General features: G+C 39.4%; 1 protein-coding gene across 3 annotated transcripts in view; it reads left to right on the top strand.

Annotated features, from left to right (window-relative positions):
- The window catches only part of STRN3 (striatin 3), a 105,559-nt gene extending 96,054 nt beyond the window's left edge, over positions 1-9,505 (top strand). For all 3 annotated transcript variants that reach the window (XM_054028093.1, XM_054028091.1, XM_054028090.1), the window contains 5 exons: positions 2,029-2,196; positions 2,698-2,838; positions 4,589-4,696; positions 7,646-7,732; positions 7,829-9,505. In XM_054028093.1, coding sequence (XP_053884068.1) covers positions 2,029-2,196; positions 2,698-2,838; positions 4,589-4,696; positions 7,646-7,732; positions 7,829-7,998 — 674 coding nt within the window. In that variant the 3' untranslated portion in view covers positions 7,999-9,505. The remainder of the gene's footprint in view (positions 1-2,028; positions 2,197-2,697; positions 2,839-4,588; positions 4,697-7,645; positions 7,733-7,828) is intronic.
- The last annotated feature ends 7,404 nt before the right edge of the window (positions 9,506-16,909 follow it).

Below are 16,909 nucleotides of genomic sequence, written 5' to 3'. Positions count from 1 at the left end.
CCTGAGCAGCCTCCACCCAGGGCAGGTGGAGGGATCCAGGTTATTCAGCTACAAGATCAATACCAATTTCTTCAGCTCCCTCATCCTTGGTACCATCAGATTTATTGGAATCACCTCTACAGGCTCATGCTGACATTCCATTATTGGTACTGTGTATGCGTGAATCATTGGTATCTATTGAACATCCGACTGCAAGATCTGACACTCCCTTAATGAAGACTCCTCAAGCCTAACTGGTGTAGGGCTCAGAAAAAAAACTGGGTCCATCTGTGAGCAGCCCTGTATTTAGGATGGAAGCATTGTTTTGGGAACCCTGAGTGAATTTTTTTAAGGTTTGTCAGAAGAGTGCCAGCTGGAAGGCAGGTTTTGTTAGATATTTCTAGCTTCTTTCTGAATTACGTTTTTCATTAAAAGAACAAGGAGTCCTTGTGGCACCACCAAGGTAGGAAAAATAACTTCCCCACTGTTACTCACTCCTTCTTGTCAACTGTCTGAAATGGGCCACTCTCATTACCACTTCAAAAGTTATTTTTCCTCCCTTGGTATCCTGCTGTTAATTGAATTGTCTCGTTAGACTGACCTCAGGCTTGGTAAGACAACTCCCATCCTTTCATGTATTTATACCTGCTCCTGTATTTTCCACTCCATGCATCTGATGCAGTGGGTTCTAGCCCACAAAAGCTTATGTCCAAATAAATTTGTTAGTCTCTAAGGTGCCACAAGGACTCCTCATTGTTTTTGCTGATACAGACTAATACGGCTACCACTCTGAAACCTTTCATTAAAAGATTACTGTATCCCTGCCCCTCACTTTGTTCCTTCCCTCCCTGTCCTTTTCTGCTCCCAAATAAATAAATAAATAACGCCGCAGGGATGGTCATGCCCAAAGTCTGATATGAAGGAAATTTAAAAGTATATTGGAGAAGGAGGGGAAGAGGAAGAAAGGACATGTTTTCCTGGAGCCACTCACCCCAAAGCAGAAAGGAAGCCTCCAAGAGCTCTTTTATGTTATTTTTTTTTGGCAAGGAGGCTGGCACTGGGTATAAATACCCTTCTACATGAGAATCCTAGAGCTGTCAGGTTTGTGAAAAGGGAGAGCCTGGTAAAAGCAGCTGCTAGAGCTCGGATCTTTTCTTCTCCTTCTCTCCTAGCTACAAACAAGGCACATTTCAGCTTCTCTGTTCCCTATAACTGGACATCCCTTTGAAGCATCACAGGAGCAGAGAAGAGCATCAGGCTGTGTCTGGCCAGCCCCTTCTGTTGTCTTAAGAAAGAAAAATTGCCTTACTTATAGCCATTTAGTTGCATTTTATTCATTTGTCATTGCGAACAGCTGAGGTGCCTTCAGCCATGAAAATTAATTTATATTATACTATTGATTAAAGATGAAAGTTCCTGCGATCCAGATCAATGAGTAACTGCTACCTAAGTTATCATCTGGTTGGCTCTGTAACTATGGAACTTTATTAAAATAGTAATTCTTTCTGTACATCGGAGTTCCAGGTGAATCATACCATTATTATAGGTGTTATGCAAATGATTATTATAAATATGCTTTCAGTAAAGCATATTACTGCATGAAAACATTTACATGGATTTATCTAAAATATTCATTGTACTAGCCCCTTTTATTTTATAGAACATAGAGATTGAAATTAGGTTTCCAACCTCATCTACTGACTGACAACTAAAGTAACACACACAATGTGTGAAATTACAAGTGCCTGCTTTGGATCCAATTTTAGTTTTTCGTTGCAGTTTAGTTCAGAATTCTATAATCTCCCTTTTATTTTGGGGGGGATTTTTTTGTTGGTTACTGGTTAGATTTTCTCTTACTGATTTCTACAGGATTGTTACATGGTTATGATATCTATATTCTATTAATTACTGAAGCTGGAAAATACCAACTGTGGCTTTTGAGTTTACCATAGGAATTATTTTGTACCTAGGTAAAAACAGTTTTTTAGTATTTCTCATTTTCAGTAAAAAGCTTTAACTTTTAACTTTGGAATTTTTTTTCCTTTCCAGAGCCAAACGTTCTAGCTGGCACATTAATTGCTCATACAGATGCAGTCTGGGGTCTTGCTTATAGTGGTATAAAGAATCATTTACTATCTTGTTCAGCAGATGGCACTATTAGATTATGGAATCCACCAGAAAAATTGCCCTGCATTTGCACTTACAATGGAGAAAAGGGTGAGTATGATGTTTGCGTGGTTTTTTTTAAAAGGCATTTTTGTTTAAAAATTTGTGTGATGGGAAGGGGATAAGTTTGTTTCCTCAGTTTGCCCAAACCAAGTATCAACTTGCAGTATTTCTAGGACTAAAGGAAAACTACTGGAGCTCCAAGGAAATGCAGCTGTGATGAACCTCTTAAGTGAAGCCTTCACTCCCTTCTACAGCCATCACATCCTTCCTCTTCAGATGTTAACTCTTTAAGTAGAATGAGTTCTGCACAAACCTTAGCTGGTTTTGGCAATCTTACTTTTTAAAATTGCTGATTATTATTATTATTGCTGATAATTAAGGTAGCTGCTTTTTTTCTTTTTGCAGCATTTTGTAAAAACTCTAAAAGGAGTTTCTTTGGTAATTACTGTGGAAGAAAAATAGGAAAGATCATTTAAACTTTTTTAAACCTATAAGGTATCTTAAGGGTTTTATTTCTCTATCTAATCTTTTTTTTTCTTTTCTCCTTAGAACATGGAATACCAACATCGGTTGACTTTATAGGTTGTGATCCTGCTCATATGGTCACATCTTTTAGCACTGGCAGCACAGTCATTTATGATTTAGAAACGTCCCAATCACTGGTAATACTCTCATCACAGATAGACTCTGGTAAGTTAATATGAATTAATTTTGTCTCGTATGCAGCTTAGATGTATGCTCTTTCCAAAGCTTCAGGGTATGGTGAGCTAGAAGAGCTTTATTCCTCTTTTTCTGTATTGCACAAATTCACATTTTAATTCTATTCTGACTTTCTTTGATTGTCATGTGGAGATGTCAAATCATAGAAATAGGGGGATTAAATGAGGAAAAGTAACTTTCTTGGCAAAGGAAAAAATTTTCATCTTTGTTTTTAAAAAAAAAAAAGTTTGAGAGAATCTGGAATGATCTGAAGGATAAGGATGGCGCTAATTCAGAAAGGGTTACAGAGATGCTGAAAGTGACAGAACCTTGCTGAAAAACTAAAAATGTAGCTAGTCTTTCAAGAACCAATTCCCTGAATTAAATATGAAGGAACAGAGTTGTAACTACATAGGCATATGCATGAATATGTTAAGTGCAGGCATTATGGTTCTAACATAAGAGAGAGTGTCAAATTCTGAATGTACTTTACAGAATTAGTATGTCTTAATTGCTGACTCTCTATCTTCTGGACTGGGAGGTTGAGCACCAGGATCAGATCCAGTGCTGAGAGTGCAGTATAACATCAGTGTTGCCCTTTTGTAGGTGCCGGCATTTAAACCCCTTCTCAGTAAAATAACGTTGAAAATCTAGTATTGTAAGAGGGCAACGTATCACTTCATATGTAACAGCTCAGTTTGTCTAGTGTTTACCCTGATAGTATTTAATGGCTAGAATTAAGCACCTTGACCAGTAGATTATGAAAGAAACTATAGAGAATCATAGTCTGTTATATTGGCCTTTATACTAAGGCTTGGTCTACACTAACCCCCCAAATCGAACTAAGGTACGCAACTTCAGCTACGTGAATAACGTAGCTGAAGTTCGAAGTACCTTAGTTCGATCTTACCTTGGTCCACACGCAGCAGGCAGGCTCCCCCGTCAACTCCGCGGTACTCCTCTCGTCTAGCTGGAGTACCGCAGTCGACGGCAAGCACTTCCGGGTTCGACTTATCGCGTCCAGACAAGACACGATAAGTCGAACCCAGAAGTTGGATTGCCAGCCGCCGAACTAGCGGCTGGGTATAGACGTACCCTAAGATAGAAGCCCAATTAAAGGGAGGAACATATCTCTTTGGTTAAGGATAAAAACTTAAATAGCTAAACATCAAAAGAGAAACCCAAAACTTCAGCAAAGTATCCTTTCACAAGGTAAATGATACACCAAGATTTAGGAGAGACTATTTTAAAGACATTGTATGTATCATTAAACAATTTAAGTAGAAATAAGACCTTTGTGTAGTGCATAGGAAAAGAGAATCTAGTTAGTTGGTTAGAAGTCATAACCTAATCTTAACATAATCTTTTTTGACACACACACACACCATTACTACTACCATGACATACAAACATAATCTGTTCACCCTCTCTCTAAAGTATCTTTCATACATATAGCCCAACCACACAATTTTTCTCTTCATAATACCGTGATTAGAGTGCATGTGGATTAGTCCCTGCCCTGTAAAGCCAGAGCACATCACATGTATTTCTGTCTTTCATTTCATGTTTTTTTCTAAAATGTCTCATTAATTTTCCTGACACTTGAATTTCCATCCAATACGCTATTAATTCACTGGTTATTTTTAAATATGGTGTGTTCTTGGGCAATATTATTACTTGCTGACTGTATTTTTACTATTTATCCATCAAATATTTTACCTATAACTTTCTGTCTTTTCAGGACTGCAGTCAAATAATCATATTAACAGGGTAGTAAGTCATCCTACACTTCCTGTAACAATTACAGCTCATGAAGATAGACACATCAAGTTTTTTGACAATAAAACGGGTAAGGATACTAAGAACCTAGTGCATTAAGCTGAATGATGTTTAAAATAAATCTGGGTGGATATGGGAGGGTAATACCACACACAACTTGTTGCAGAATCATAGCATAGATTTGTTGTTCCACTGTTACATGTTAGTATAAAAGAAACATTCCCCTTACAGTAGGAAAATATGTAACTTTTCCAATATTATCTTCATAACCGTCATCAGATAATCCTGCCTATACTTACTTTGATATAAGTGAAACATCACATTTTGCATTTTAGTCATATCTTGTTGTAAATCCATAACTGACTGAAAATCTGAGGCCTTGTTAAAGGATTAGTTCTCAACTGAAATGTGTGAGGGGATGGGGGGAAATGAGAAAAATATCTTAATAATCATCCATAAGGCTAAGATTCAGTCATGGGTATTTATAGTATAAGTCATGGACATGTCACAGGCCGTAAATTTTTTTTGAGTATTGCCTGTCCATGACTTATACTATAAATACCCCTGACTAGATAATAGGTGCTCTAAGGGGGCCCCAGGGCACTGCTGCTGCTCGGGTGGTGGAGGTTGGGGAAGGCTCTGGGGAGGAGCATGGCCCAGGGCGCCACACCTGCTCGGGGGTGGAGGGCAGCCCGGGGTCTTTTTTTTTTTTTTGGTTCATACACAAGCCAGTTGGCTTCCAGATTAGCCACTCCTGTGTCCTGGTCAGTCCCCTTATATTTCTCTCTTGGGGCTTCTGACCTTGCTTCAGCTTGCAGCAGAGCCAGGCAGGTCTCCTTGCAGATAGGGCTGAACAACATGACCCAAGATTCCCATGGACTTGTCAGCAATTCTGTAACTGTGTGAAGGAACAGTTAGTCTCTCTGTTATTTACGAGGGACCTATCATTTTAGCCAGTGACTGCCTGTACTAAGTCATCAGGGGAAGGCTGTTTTTTCTTTGTTTTTGGGGGGTATGATGAATTCCCTTTCTGTACTAGCTTCCCAGTTAGTGCTCTACATCCTTTCACTGAATCTTGGCAGCTGCTTCTAAAAGCCAGTCTTTCTTGGTCAAAAATTTCCCTTGTTAAATATTATCACAAATCCAGATTTTAATAACATAACTTCTCCTTTCATAAACCAGTAGATATCAGCCTAGATCTACCCAAACTCTTTCCAAGTATGGCTGAAATGCAGTAAAGAGCCCAGGATTGCATTAGGAAGCTACATCTGAGGTAGTGAGAGAATATTTTCCCTTTGGCCTGATGGGCTTTGATTACCATGGATAATAGGTCCTCTCCATCATTGCTAAATACTACCTTATTGAGTGCCTCCCCATTCCCCTTGTCTTATTCTTTCCCATACCCTGCCTCTCCCCAAAAATTAAACATGTAATCAGTTTCTCTCCTGTTAAAGATCAAGGTCATTACCTACAGACCTGTTGGAACAAGAAGTAATTTATTGTGGCCAAGGAGTTGTGATTGGGGCTGCTAGAGGCCCATTTTAGACTTAAAATGGCTTATCTGTTTTACAAACTGTAAGCTCTAGAAAAGGAGATGAGATGAGGGAATGGATAGAAAAATGTAGACACAGCAACTGTGCTAGGGTATGTCACAAGATGTTCCTATACTGCAACAAAAAGATTGAGAATCGCTGTCTTCCCCACATGCTCAGTGTCTAACTGTTCACCATGTTTGGGATCAGGAAGGAATTGTTCCCCGGGTCAGATTGGTAGAGACTGGGGTTTTTTTTTGCCTTTATCTGCAGCTTGGGGCATGGGTCACTTACTTGTTTGAACTAGAATAAATGGTAGATACACTAACTTGAAATCTTCTAATCAAGATTTGAGAACTTCAGTAACTCAGCCAGAGGTTACAGGCCTATTGCAGGAATGGGTGGGTGAAGTTCTGTGGCCTCCGATGTGCAGGAGGTCAGACTACTACATGATCATGATGGTCTCTTCTGGCCTTAGTCTAATGAGTCTGAGTTTATTAGAGTACTAGCTTTCTGTTCTTTAGAGTATCTGTCTGCTCTTCCACATTGTACACTGCATATTTACAATACTTAATGTATATGTAAGGATGTATTTATTTGGGTTTAAATAAACATATTCCAAATGTCTATACCAAATTTTGATATCTTTGCCATCATTTTAAAAACAGAAGAGTGGTGCACTGCCTTCCTCTTGTTCCTATTTCCCATACATGTGTATATATAACCACCAAAAAAAAAAAAAATTATAAACCAAATCAAAACATTCCCAAAAGAAAACCAGCCCCTTATGCCTTCCAAATTCCCAGGGCTGATTCCCCAGAGCCTGCCTTCAATTGGAAGCGTGAAACCTAGAATAATGCCCCTCTGTTTTCCTTGTGTTTTTACTAGAATGTTCTCATTTGTGAAAAATTTGAACAACCTGTAATTACATCTTGTGCATTTATTTTGCGGCAGTTGCAGTCACAACAAAAGTTATTTAATTCTCGCACACATGCATATATACAAGTCGTGGTCATGAAAGGTCATGGTGATGACATTGAAACTGAAATTCTTCAATATTCCTCATCCTGCCCTTCAATGGGCCTCAGTGATGACTTGTGGACATTGGGGCAATGCACGTGTAACAGTGTAGTCATCACCGTATTCACTTAGTCTTTGGTGGTCTTGTTATGATTGCCAACGAAGGTGCGAAGCATTTTAGAGACATGGTGTCCCTACTGTCAATATGCCTATCTGAAAGTCACTCAGGACCATCACCATGCTATATATAGGCTATGAAGCATCTTTCACGTAGTTGTTAAAAATTAACAACAAATAGTTAGAGTTTAAAGTGATATAAATGAATGTCAATTCCAGTATGATTCTAACATATTTAATTTAAATCTATATTGTTGTTTGCTACCTCATATTAAATTGATTCCTTAATATAATTCTGTCAAAAAATATTAAGACACTTCCCGGGAATTGATACTTTATTTTGCTTTTAGGTAAAATGATCCATTCTATGGTTGCTCACTTGGATGCTGTCACAAGTCTAGCAGTAGATCCCAATGGAATCTATTTGATGTCTGGAAGTAAGTTTTAACTTTATATATTGTCTACCAATTTTGCTTTAATAATATTTAAAGGATATGAAAACCTAACTTTTTGTATCTTTCTTTTTAACACAGGCCATGACTGTTCCATTAGATTATGGAATTTAGACAGCAAGACTTGTGTACAAGAAATAACAGCCCATAGGAAAAAGTTGGATGAGTCCATTTATGACGTAGCTTTTCATCCATCAAAAGCATATATTGCCAGTGCAGGAGCTGATGCCCTTGCCAAAGTATTTGTGTGACACAACAAAACAAACCTGCACCATAATAGCAGGTCTGCTTGGACAAAAAAAGAGGGAATGCATCACTGCCATCAATGAAACGGCTACCAATAGGACACTACATCTGATCTGCCTGGGCGAAGGCTGTATGTGGGGCAGGTTTAAGTTGGTGAAAAGTCACCACATCTTGAATAATGTCAGGCTTATTAATTTAACTGTAATTACTGTATTTTTTTTAAAAGAAAACCAGTATTTGTAGCCTGGACTGAATATGAACTGAGCATATGTCTGTTCTTTAGGTGTCTTTAAGCAAACGTGGAGTCTGATCTTACAAAAGACTTTTATTTTGGACTCTGTGTGCTGCCTTAGGGTTAGGAATGTGGTGCTCTTGTGGGGGGAAGTGAGCTCCAAGAGTAGCTTTCTTTTCATCTCTTAGTGATCTTCTGTTTATCAGTTGAATGCCACAGATCCCCTTTTAAACTTTTATTTTGCTTTAAAGAAAAGGAAATTTAACTTAAAATATTTTAGCATTAGTTGCACAAAATGTTTGGATAAAATTCTAGTTTTTATAAGTCTTTTTATATATTTAGCCTGTCACAACAGTGCTCAAGATTGTATTGATAATGTTTTTTCTGCATTATAGAACCCTAAAACACAGAGATCTCACTGACCCGCTGCCGTGTAACCACAATCTTCCCTTCTTTTGCCTAACACAGCTCAGCTAAGTCCTTTCATTAAGGATGCTAATTCATCATCATCGCATAACTGTCTTCATAAATATAAAGGACTGTAAAGAAGTATGTTTAAATGAAACACAGAGGGGTTGTAATACCCTCCCAGTGAACTCTTAAAAAAATTAATCTTGGCATCCTATCACTATGTGATATTTTGTACATCTTACTGTATTTACAAGTTTATTTATCAAGGATTACCCATCTTGCTAATGGCCTATTGTTATTTATTTCACTTTTTGTTGGTCTTTATATCCTTTTATGTAGTGTGTTAAAGGGCCCTGTATATCTATTATGGCACTCTTTGAACAGTCTAAAATAGACTAAAAATAGGACATTTCATAGTTTTTAAAGTTACAAACCAAGATTTTTTTTTCCAGTTAAGTATCTGGAGTGAAGTTGATTCCAGAAAAAACAATCTTGTTTCAGAACTTTTGGAGTGAAAAATGTTTATTTGCGTTTCAAATAGAATACAGAAGTAGTTGAATCAAGATTCATAAATCTGCTGTGTTTGGACTAGTTATTCCCTGCTTTTATTTTTTTCAAAAGTGCTTCAGTTTATTGTGTAACTAAAGATTTTGTTTGTGTAATGCATGATTAAGACAATAAAGTATTTTTTCTAGTCTTCCACAAAACTTTTCTGATCAGTTTGCGGGTTTTGATGAGTTTTGTAAGGTTTCTGTTTTACAAAGTATGAATCAGCAAATTTTTAAGATTGTACCACGTAGCAAAAGTACAACAGTTGAAAAATAATGTATATAAAATGCATATAATAAATATTAAATGGTGTACCTGTATGTTACTGTTGGCTACATTATTTTGTGTTGCACAGTTTAAAGATGACATTTTATTCTGAAAATTACTAAATTAAGAAATGTCTAAATTTTAGTGAAATTACATCTTTTTGTGCTGTTTAAATAAACTGCATTGTTTTTGAAAACTGGTAGTATTTGTTGGGATATAAACAATTTTTTAGTTACCTGCAGCAACACGCCATATAAGAACATGTCTCTAAAGAGTGAAACTCCTACTGCATTTTTAATTGATAGTTTTTCTGTCTGAGAATAAGTTGAAAATGACTCGGGCATTTTTAGAATTGTAATCATCATGCTCTTCAGTTATTTCAAGAGATGAAGTGATATGAACGTGGGATTGGGGTCGAATAGATACCCAGGTTTTATTTCCAACTCTGTCAACTGACTCATGATGAATAAGCTAAATTTTTGTGCCCCAGTTTCACTCTGTGTAAAATGAGGTCTACTCACCTTTCTAAAGTTCTTTGGGATCCTCCAGTGAAGGAGGATGCACCGCAAGTGAAGAGTCTGCTTCTGTTAAAAGCAGACTAAAGCTGACATTGAGCCAATGTGCATGATGACTCAGTTTGCTGAAAACGTGTTAGCTGAATGGAAATTAAAAATGAATATTGCATTGTCTGTAACTTTCTTTGTAATAATTATCCCTTGCCCAGATATAAATATGCTTTGAGGCCTTTGAAAATGTTCTTATAAGTGGTGACATCTGTAGTTGCATGTGATCCATCCTGTTTAGCAATGAGAAGGTAGATCTCTCCATCTAAAGTCAAGCAAATTGGATGAAAAACAAAAGAAAACTGATGTGCCGATGGGAGGCACAAAACAGTAATCATTCTGAAATTAATTTTGTTTTTAGGAGCAATATGGTACAGTAAGTTATATTGCGTAGAAATTGGAGAACTTTGCCCATTACCATCAAGGTGAGCCTTTCAGTGACTGCTTGTTAGGACACTGTTTCTTTTTCTTTTTTTTTTTAAATAGCTAATTTGCACTTTTTTTGTTCGTTTCAATCTAAAGTGTTCAACTAATCAACAGACGAGAGTGTGATTTGAATTTTATTGGAAGTAATTTCATGATCACCTTTTCTGAAGCTGAGCATTGTTTCTGGCAGCTTTTCCAGACTGCTGCATTTTAATGCTTAAATGAAATGTGATTGTTTGTTAAACATTGTCATGCAAAAAACATTTACCTCATTTTCTTTAATTGTATTAAAATTGAAATGGTAAAAAAAAAAACTGTTTTTCTTAAGTTGAATCTCGTTGTTATGGTGTTTTTAGAGTCTTAATGTTATGTTGGACCAAATGATGTATCTTGGCTTCATTTACTGAATACTGACCTTACCTCTAGTATAAACTGTTCTTTAATTGATTGCAGTCCTAACATTAAAAATGCTATCAGTTTATTTAAATTACAGAACAGTTTATGGCATTGTCGATGGAACAAGTTGACACTGTGTGCTGCAGTAGACACTAATTAAAAACAAAATCTAAAATAAATCCTCTCCAGTTTGAAATGGGTGTACCATAAGGACTGACTTGCTGGCATTTCTGCAATCAGATGTCTTTCTGCTCCGGTTTCAAAGAATGCATCTATTGTCATTCTCTCAGCTTGCCTGTGTGTTGTAGGATCACTCCCCATCTTGTTACTCATTATAGGAACTGTTTTAAGCAGATGAATGGTCCAAATTGCCCAGTATCATGTCTGAGAGGCCAATATCAAATGCTTTGAAATGTGTTTTTAAAAAAGAGAAAAGATCAGGCACCTTCATTTGTGAAATTATAGGGGGAAATTTCTTCCTCAATTCAGCTAGTGATAATCATATGCCCTGAGGTGTGGGGATTGACTGCCATTTTATCCTCATTGGTGAACATGTGGTGTTCTTACAAAATAGTTTTTTGGATCTTTTGAAGCTTATTATCTTTTTGAATATTTTTATTTATTTTCCTCAGTAATACTCTGGCACATGCAATTCCATAGGCTAATGATATGCTGTGTAGAAAGTACTCCTTTATTCACTGTAGATCTGTTTACTTCAAAATTCATAATGCTGCCTTGGCCTACCCATTTGTTTTAGGTACTTCTCTAACAGCAGTTGGTTCCTAAACTGAGGTCCATGGAGAGCTGTCTGGTCACATAATGTTGGCTGCCTTCCTTATTTTCAGCTGCTGCATCACATAAAAGGCAGCTAAAAATAAATACTTCCCATATAAACAATCCCTATAGTTTAATAGGGATGTTAAGTGTTTCCAATTAGGAAGAGAGATTGTTCACTTGACAGTGAACTGGAGATGAAGTTCATTGGACAACCTTTCTCTAGTAATATGTGATACAGCCTATGAAAATATGAACTACTTTGTCTTACTCTTCTTTTCACAATAAATATTCAATTTTTTACTCTCATCAAAGATCCCTATCTATCATAGCCACATGTAGCAAATGGGATAGCAGAAACAGAGAGCCAAGGAAGAGCTGAGACAAGGTGATTACAATTAACATTGCCTTCAAGATGAGAATGAATGGAGGTATATTTTCCATATTCTGTATTCTCTACTATTGATGCACAGAGTGCACTTCCTTGAGCTGAAACTAATTTTCTATTCTTGAGAAGTTACAACTAACTCACAACACACTGATGATAATGTATATGAATAGTTCAGATTATTTTTTAAACATAATCACGTTGGTATTTGCTTCACTGGCCACAGTGTGGCCCAAAGTAGGCATTTGGCCCAATCTAAATAATTGTCATCAGCAAATGTTCATATTGCTGATTTTTAAATCAGTAACAGCTCTTTACCCTTTCATCCTTGTTTACCAGGATTCTGTAAAGGCCCTAAGAGGGACTTCACCAAACCCCTCCAGACTAGCCTTCACAACCTCCTCAGGCAAGGAGTTCCACAAGTTGACTGTGCGCTCTGTGAAGAACTTAGTATTGATAAGACTCTCTCTGTTAAGGCCAGATCCAACAATATACTCTAGCTACTTTGAACTACTCCAGAGCAACAAAAAGCAGCCAGAGCATGCTGGCCATTTAAAATTAGTTACTTTGCATCTCTGGAGCAGCACAAAGCAGCTGCAGCATACTGCTGAATATAGCCTGTGATATGCGATCATGCAACCAAATTCTTAAGGACAGCCACATTTGTGGAGAAAAGGGCAAGTGATCCACTGATGAGAATTCTGGTTTTGAGTGTGCACAGTCCACCCCATTGACTCATTTCAAGCAATAGAATTGCACCATGCTAGTTAACTGGGGAAGGATGAGTGATGATTGATTATTACGAGTATTACAATGACCTGACTTGAGAGACCTGAGCTGTTGATTTGGCCTTATCTGTTAGTCTCTAATCCATAATAATTATTGTAATTATTAATTTGGCTTAATTATCACTTATTTTTTTTCAAATGTAGTCAATGTACAAATTTAAATGAGCTTCAGCAATGTGGAAATCTTGAAGAGTATATTGGCTCTTTAAAGGGTCTTTTAAATTTATTTTATTCAGATTAAGTAATGGATTTACCTGTGAATTTTCAGAACATTAATTCTGTGCTTATACCAAGTATTGTAAGTGAAATGGATGCATGGTGGTATTGGTATATAAAGAAGTCGAATCCCTGCTTTAAAAGCAAAGTTGCAGTTGTACAGATACAACTGATTTTTTTTTAATATCGAGAGAAGGAACACTGGGTGACTTTCTGAAATGAAACAATGGCTAATTATATGTGCTGAAGACCATTATTGTATGGGGTCAAGACTCCTTCATATGAACTTACTTTGCTGACTAGGAGCCCACACTATTTAAAGTGAATTGGAAGGACTGTTTGAGAAAATGGCCTCTGTTAACATTTTGACATTCTTTGGTTGCAAACTGGGTTAGTTGTCAGAAAGATAATGAGAAAAGCCAACTGATTCTACCTTGCCATCTAGCTGGTAGAATCATTCCTTAGGAAGAAAAATTAAATTAGCTATTTGCCTCTGTTTGTTTGTACTAAACAATGCCTAAATCTGCTTACTATCTCTGATAACTTCATGCTTGTGCAATAATAAATCCTACAACATTTTTATTATGAACAATCCAGTATTTCTCCAATCTTGCAGTTTTTATGCTAGCAAAACACATTAGTTTGTGGGTTTGTTTTTGTTAAGTTTGATTGCAGGATTGGACCCTTTATATGCGCGCACACACACCCATCCTATCACAGCAGAGGGGAAATTTGGTTGTACTAGGAGTATGCCAATCCCCAGGCTCCTGAGAAAGAGAGGAATGCCATTTCAGAGCCATATAACTCCTCCCAAATTCAGAGTCCACAAACAGATTGTGCCTGGATGTAAAGAGAAAAGGTGTCTCTGTCCCTTGACCACCAATTAGCCAGCCCAGTGGGGAGTTGATTGGCAATCATGATTTACCATGCACCATACACTCCTCCTCCTTAGCATATGAGCAATGTGCTTCAGGTGGTATGTGACCAGGATTCATCACTGAATTTGGTCTACTGGTTCCTTCTGCATGTAAGCAGTCCTGAACCCATGCCAGCCATCTTGTTACTGTTGCTCGGCCCTCTCTATCCTACCATTTAAGTATTCTTTTAAACTGTGCATTCAGTGGAAGCAGGTCCAAAAAGAATCAACTCTTTCTTCTGCCCCCCCTTCTCAAAAGGAAACTGGCTACTCTCACTTGCTTTAGGAGTTAAAACAGTTCAGTCTTGCCTTGTTTTTACTCCTATAAACAGGAATTTTCTTTGTCTAGATGGAGACATCGAAAAGAAATAAGTATATTTCCAGTTGAAAGAGTGGTGTATGAGATTGCCAATTTTGGAATGACAGCCTCATGAGTGCTACAATTTACAGAATAAAGCCACAAATAGAAGAGGTATCAAAAATGAAAGACTTGTGTAAATTCTTGGGATGTAGCCATACCCAAATTTATACTGGATGTTCGAAAAGTTGGTCGTGTTCGGTATTAAAATCAAAGACAAGGTCTGACATTGGATCTTAATTTCTAAAAGGACTCATTTTTAAAATTTAGCTTTAACTCAATGAATTTGCTTCTGAATTCTTACAAAAATGATTCCATATTCCGAGAGGAGGTGCTGTGTTTTTTAAAAAAAAAATTTTTTTGAGGGGGAAGCGGGTGTGCACTTTTTCATACATAACAAAAAAATGTTTAATACCTGTCTTACAAGCAATACTCCTTTCCATCTTACGCCTCTATAATGTTAAGTGCTCAGGAGGCAAGGTTGTTTGGAGAGAAGATTCCAGCACTTTCATTTACTGCACTAACACTCAACTCAAACTGAGTCTATTCAGTCTTCTGGAAACATCTGGTTTACAGTAGACATGTTCAGAGATTTAAAACAGGCACTAATGTTGTCAGTGGTTCATCTTATATATGTTCCAAAATATTAGCTTGACTTATATTTATATTCCCCATATTTACAACAAGGAGACGATTGATTACCCCTTAATCCCTTTTTCTTAATGGGGTCCTCCTTCTGGGGAATAACTCCACCTGGTCTAAAGCCCCTTTTGTCCCTTGTTTGTGCTGCAACCCTTTTGACACTTCAGAAGTTAGAGGGCTTCTTCTGGGAATCGGGATGCTCCTTCTTCATGGGTTGGTCCTCAGGCTGGATTACTTATAGTAGTTCTTCCAGTGATTGCTCATGTCGATTCCAATTAGGTGTGCACGCGCCAGGTGCACAACCAACGGAAAGTTTTTTCCGTAGCAGCACCCATCGAGTCAGCTGCGGAGCCCCCCGGAGTGGCACTTTTATGGCACACAATATATGACCCTGCTGACCCAGCACCTCCTCGGTTCCTTCTTACCGACTGTGACCGGTGTTGGAACTGTGGCATCTTGCTTAGCGAGTTCTCCACATTTCCCTAGCTTGTTTTATAGTAGTTATAACTTTTCTTTAGTTCTTGTATTTTATTTTTGTTGTAGTTAGTAGCTGGGGGGTTTACCCTCTGTCCCAACTGCTTTTTCTTGGGATGTCTTTCATGCACAAGTCCCAAGGATTCAAAGCCGCAAGTCTAGCTCCATGCCCATGCCAACAGGTGACCCCCATGACTCGTGTCTGGGGAAGGCTCACCAAGCCTATAGGTGCAGGATTTGCAAGGGGTTTCATCCTAGGACCAAAAAGGAGCATGACTTTCACCTTAAGCAGCTCCTTATGGAGGTGGCACTTAGCCCTCAGTCTCCTTCAGCACCGCAGGACCCGGCACCAAGTTCGGTGGCAGTGGTGAAAGCAGCAGCGTGGATGGACTCTGGTAGACACCCGCGGCACTGCTGCTCCCCGGCATCGAAACTGGCGGCATCGACCCAGCACTGCTCCAACTCCCCAGTGCAGAAGTGGCACCAGAAGCAAGGGAGGAGTGGCTCTCCATCCCAGAGACGACCCCCTCCCCCCCCTGAAGCCAGCCAATGGGGCATGTCCCAGAGAGGAGCACCCAGGGCCAAAGCCTGTGAAAGCGGCACCGTAGACTTCGGCCCCACAAGGGGGACCGTTGAGTCCAGTGCCATTGGACTCCCCAACCCACAATATTGAGGAAGTACAGCTGCCATCCACCCCGAATACCTTTGTGGCCGCAAAGGACCTCAGCACCATGATGGCACCGAGATCGCCTACGATCCACGCCAAGCCTCCAGTACCACAGTGTATGGCACAGTCTCGAGCAAACCAGCAATGATCCGGCCATCGGCCCTGCTCCCCATCATGGCGCTGGTCGTACTCACAGCACCAGTCATACTCGCAGCGGCGCTCCAATTCGCAGCAGCGCTCCTGGTCACCTTCGAGGAGCAGGTTCAGGACCCAGCACCGGTCCTGGTGCCACTCGCCCTCCCCACGTAGCTCCAGGTCACAGTACCACTCCATGTTGCGGCATCACTCCCCAGCCTTGTGGCACCACTCGCCAGTTCAGCTCTGCTCGGCGCCACCCTGGCCCTCACGGTCCCGATCCCATTCCTTGGGCTCAGAGACAGGGTCTAGGTACTTAAGAGCGGGACTGGCACTGGTCAGGCTGTGGACGTCCTGAAGTGGGGGCAGGGCCCAGCTCAGTGGCCATTCTGGACCCCGTGGGCCTATCACCAGGCCCAGGGTGCACAGACTAAAGACTTCCGGTCGGCCGCCTCTGAACTGAGTGCCAGAGGCCTCAGCTAGTCGGCCCACCCCTAGGGGTACTGAGGAGTCCCCATGCCCCCATGCCCCCTTGGAACCAATTCCAACCCCAGTTCCTGAGCCAGAGACGGACGGAGAAGCAGGTCATCGGGCTCCCGATGAACAGGAGGGTCGGGAGGACTCTATTCCCCCTTGGCCTCTTCATCGTCGTCCTCCCCGGACGAGGCTGTTTCAGGCACTTCCATATCTGGGCCACCTCCCATAGACACCAGG

The sequence above is a fragment of the Malaclemys terrapin genome, chromosome 4 (assembly GCF_027887155.1).
Source record: "Malaclemys terrapin pileata isolate rMalTer1 chromosome 4, rMalTer1.hap1, whole genome shotgun sequence".
Classification (NCBI taxonomy): domain Eukaryota; kingdom Metazoa; phylum Chordata; order Testudines; family Emydidae; genus Malaclemys; species Malaclemys terrapin.
The sequence above is the reverse complement of the archived record's forward strand: the minus strand, read 5'-3'. Positions and strand labels throughout refer to the sequence as shown.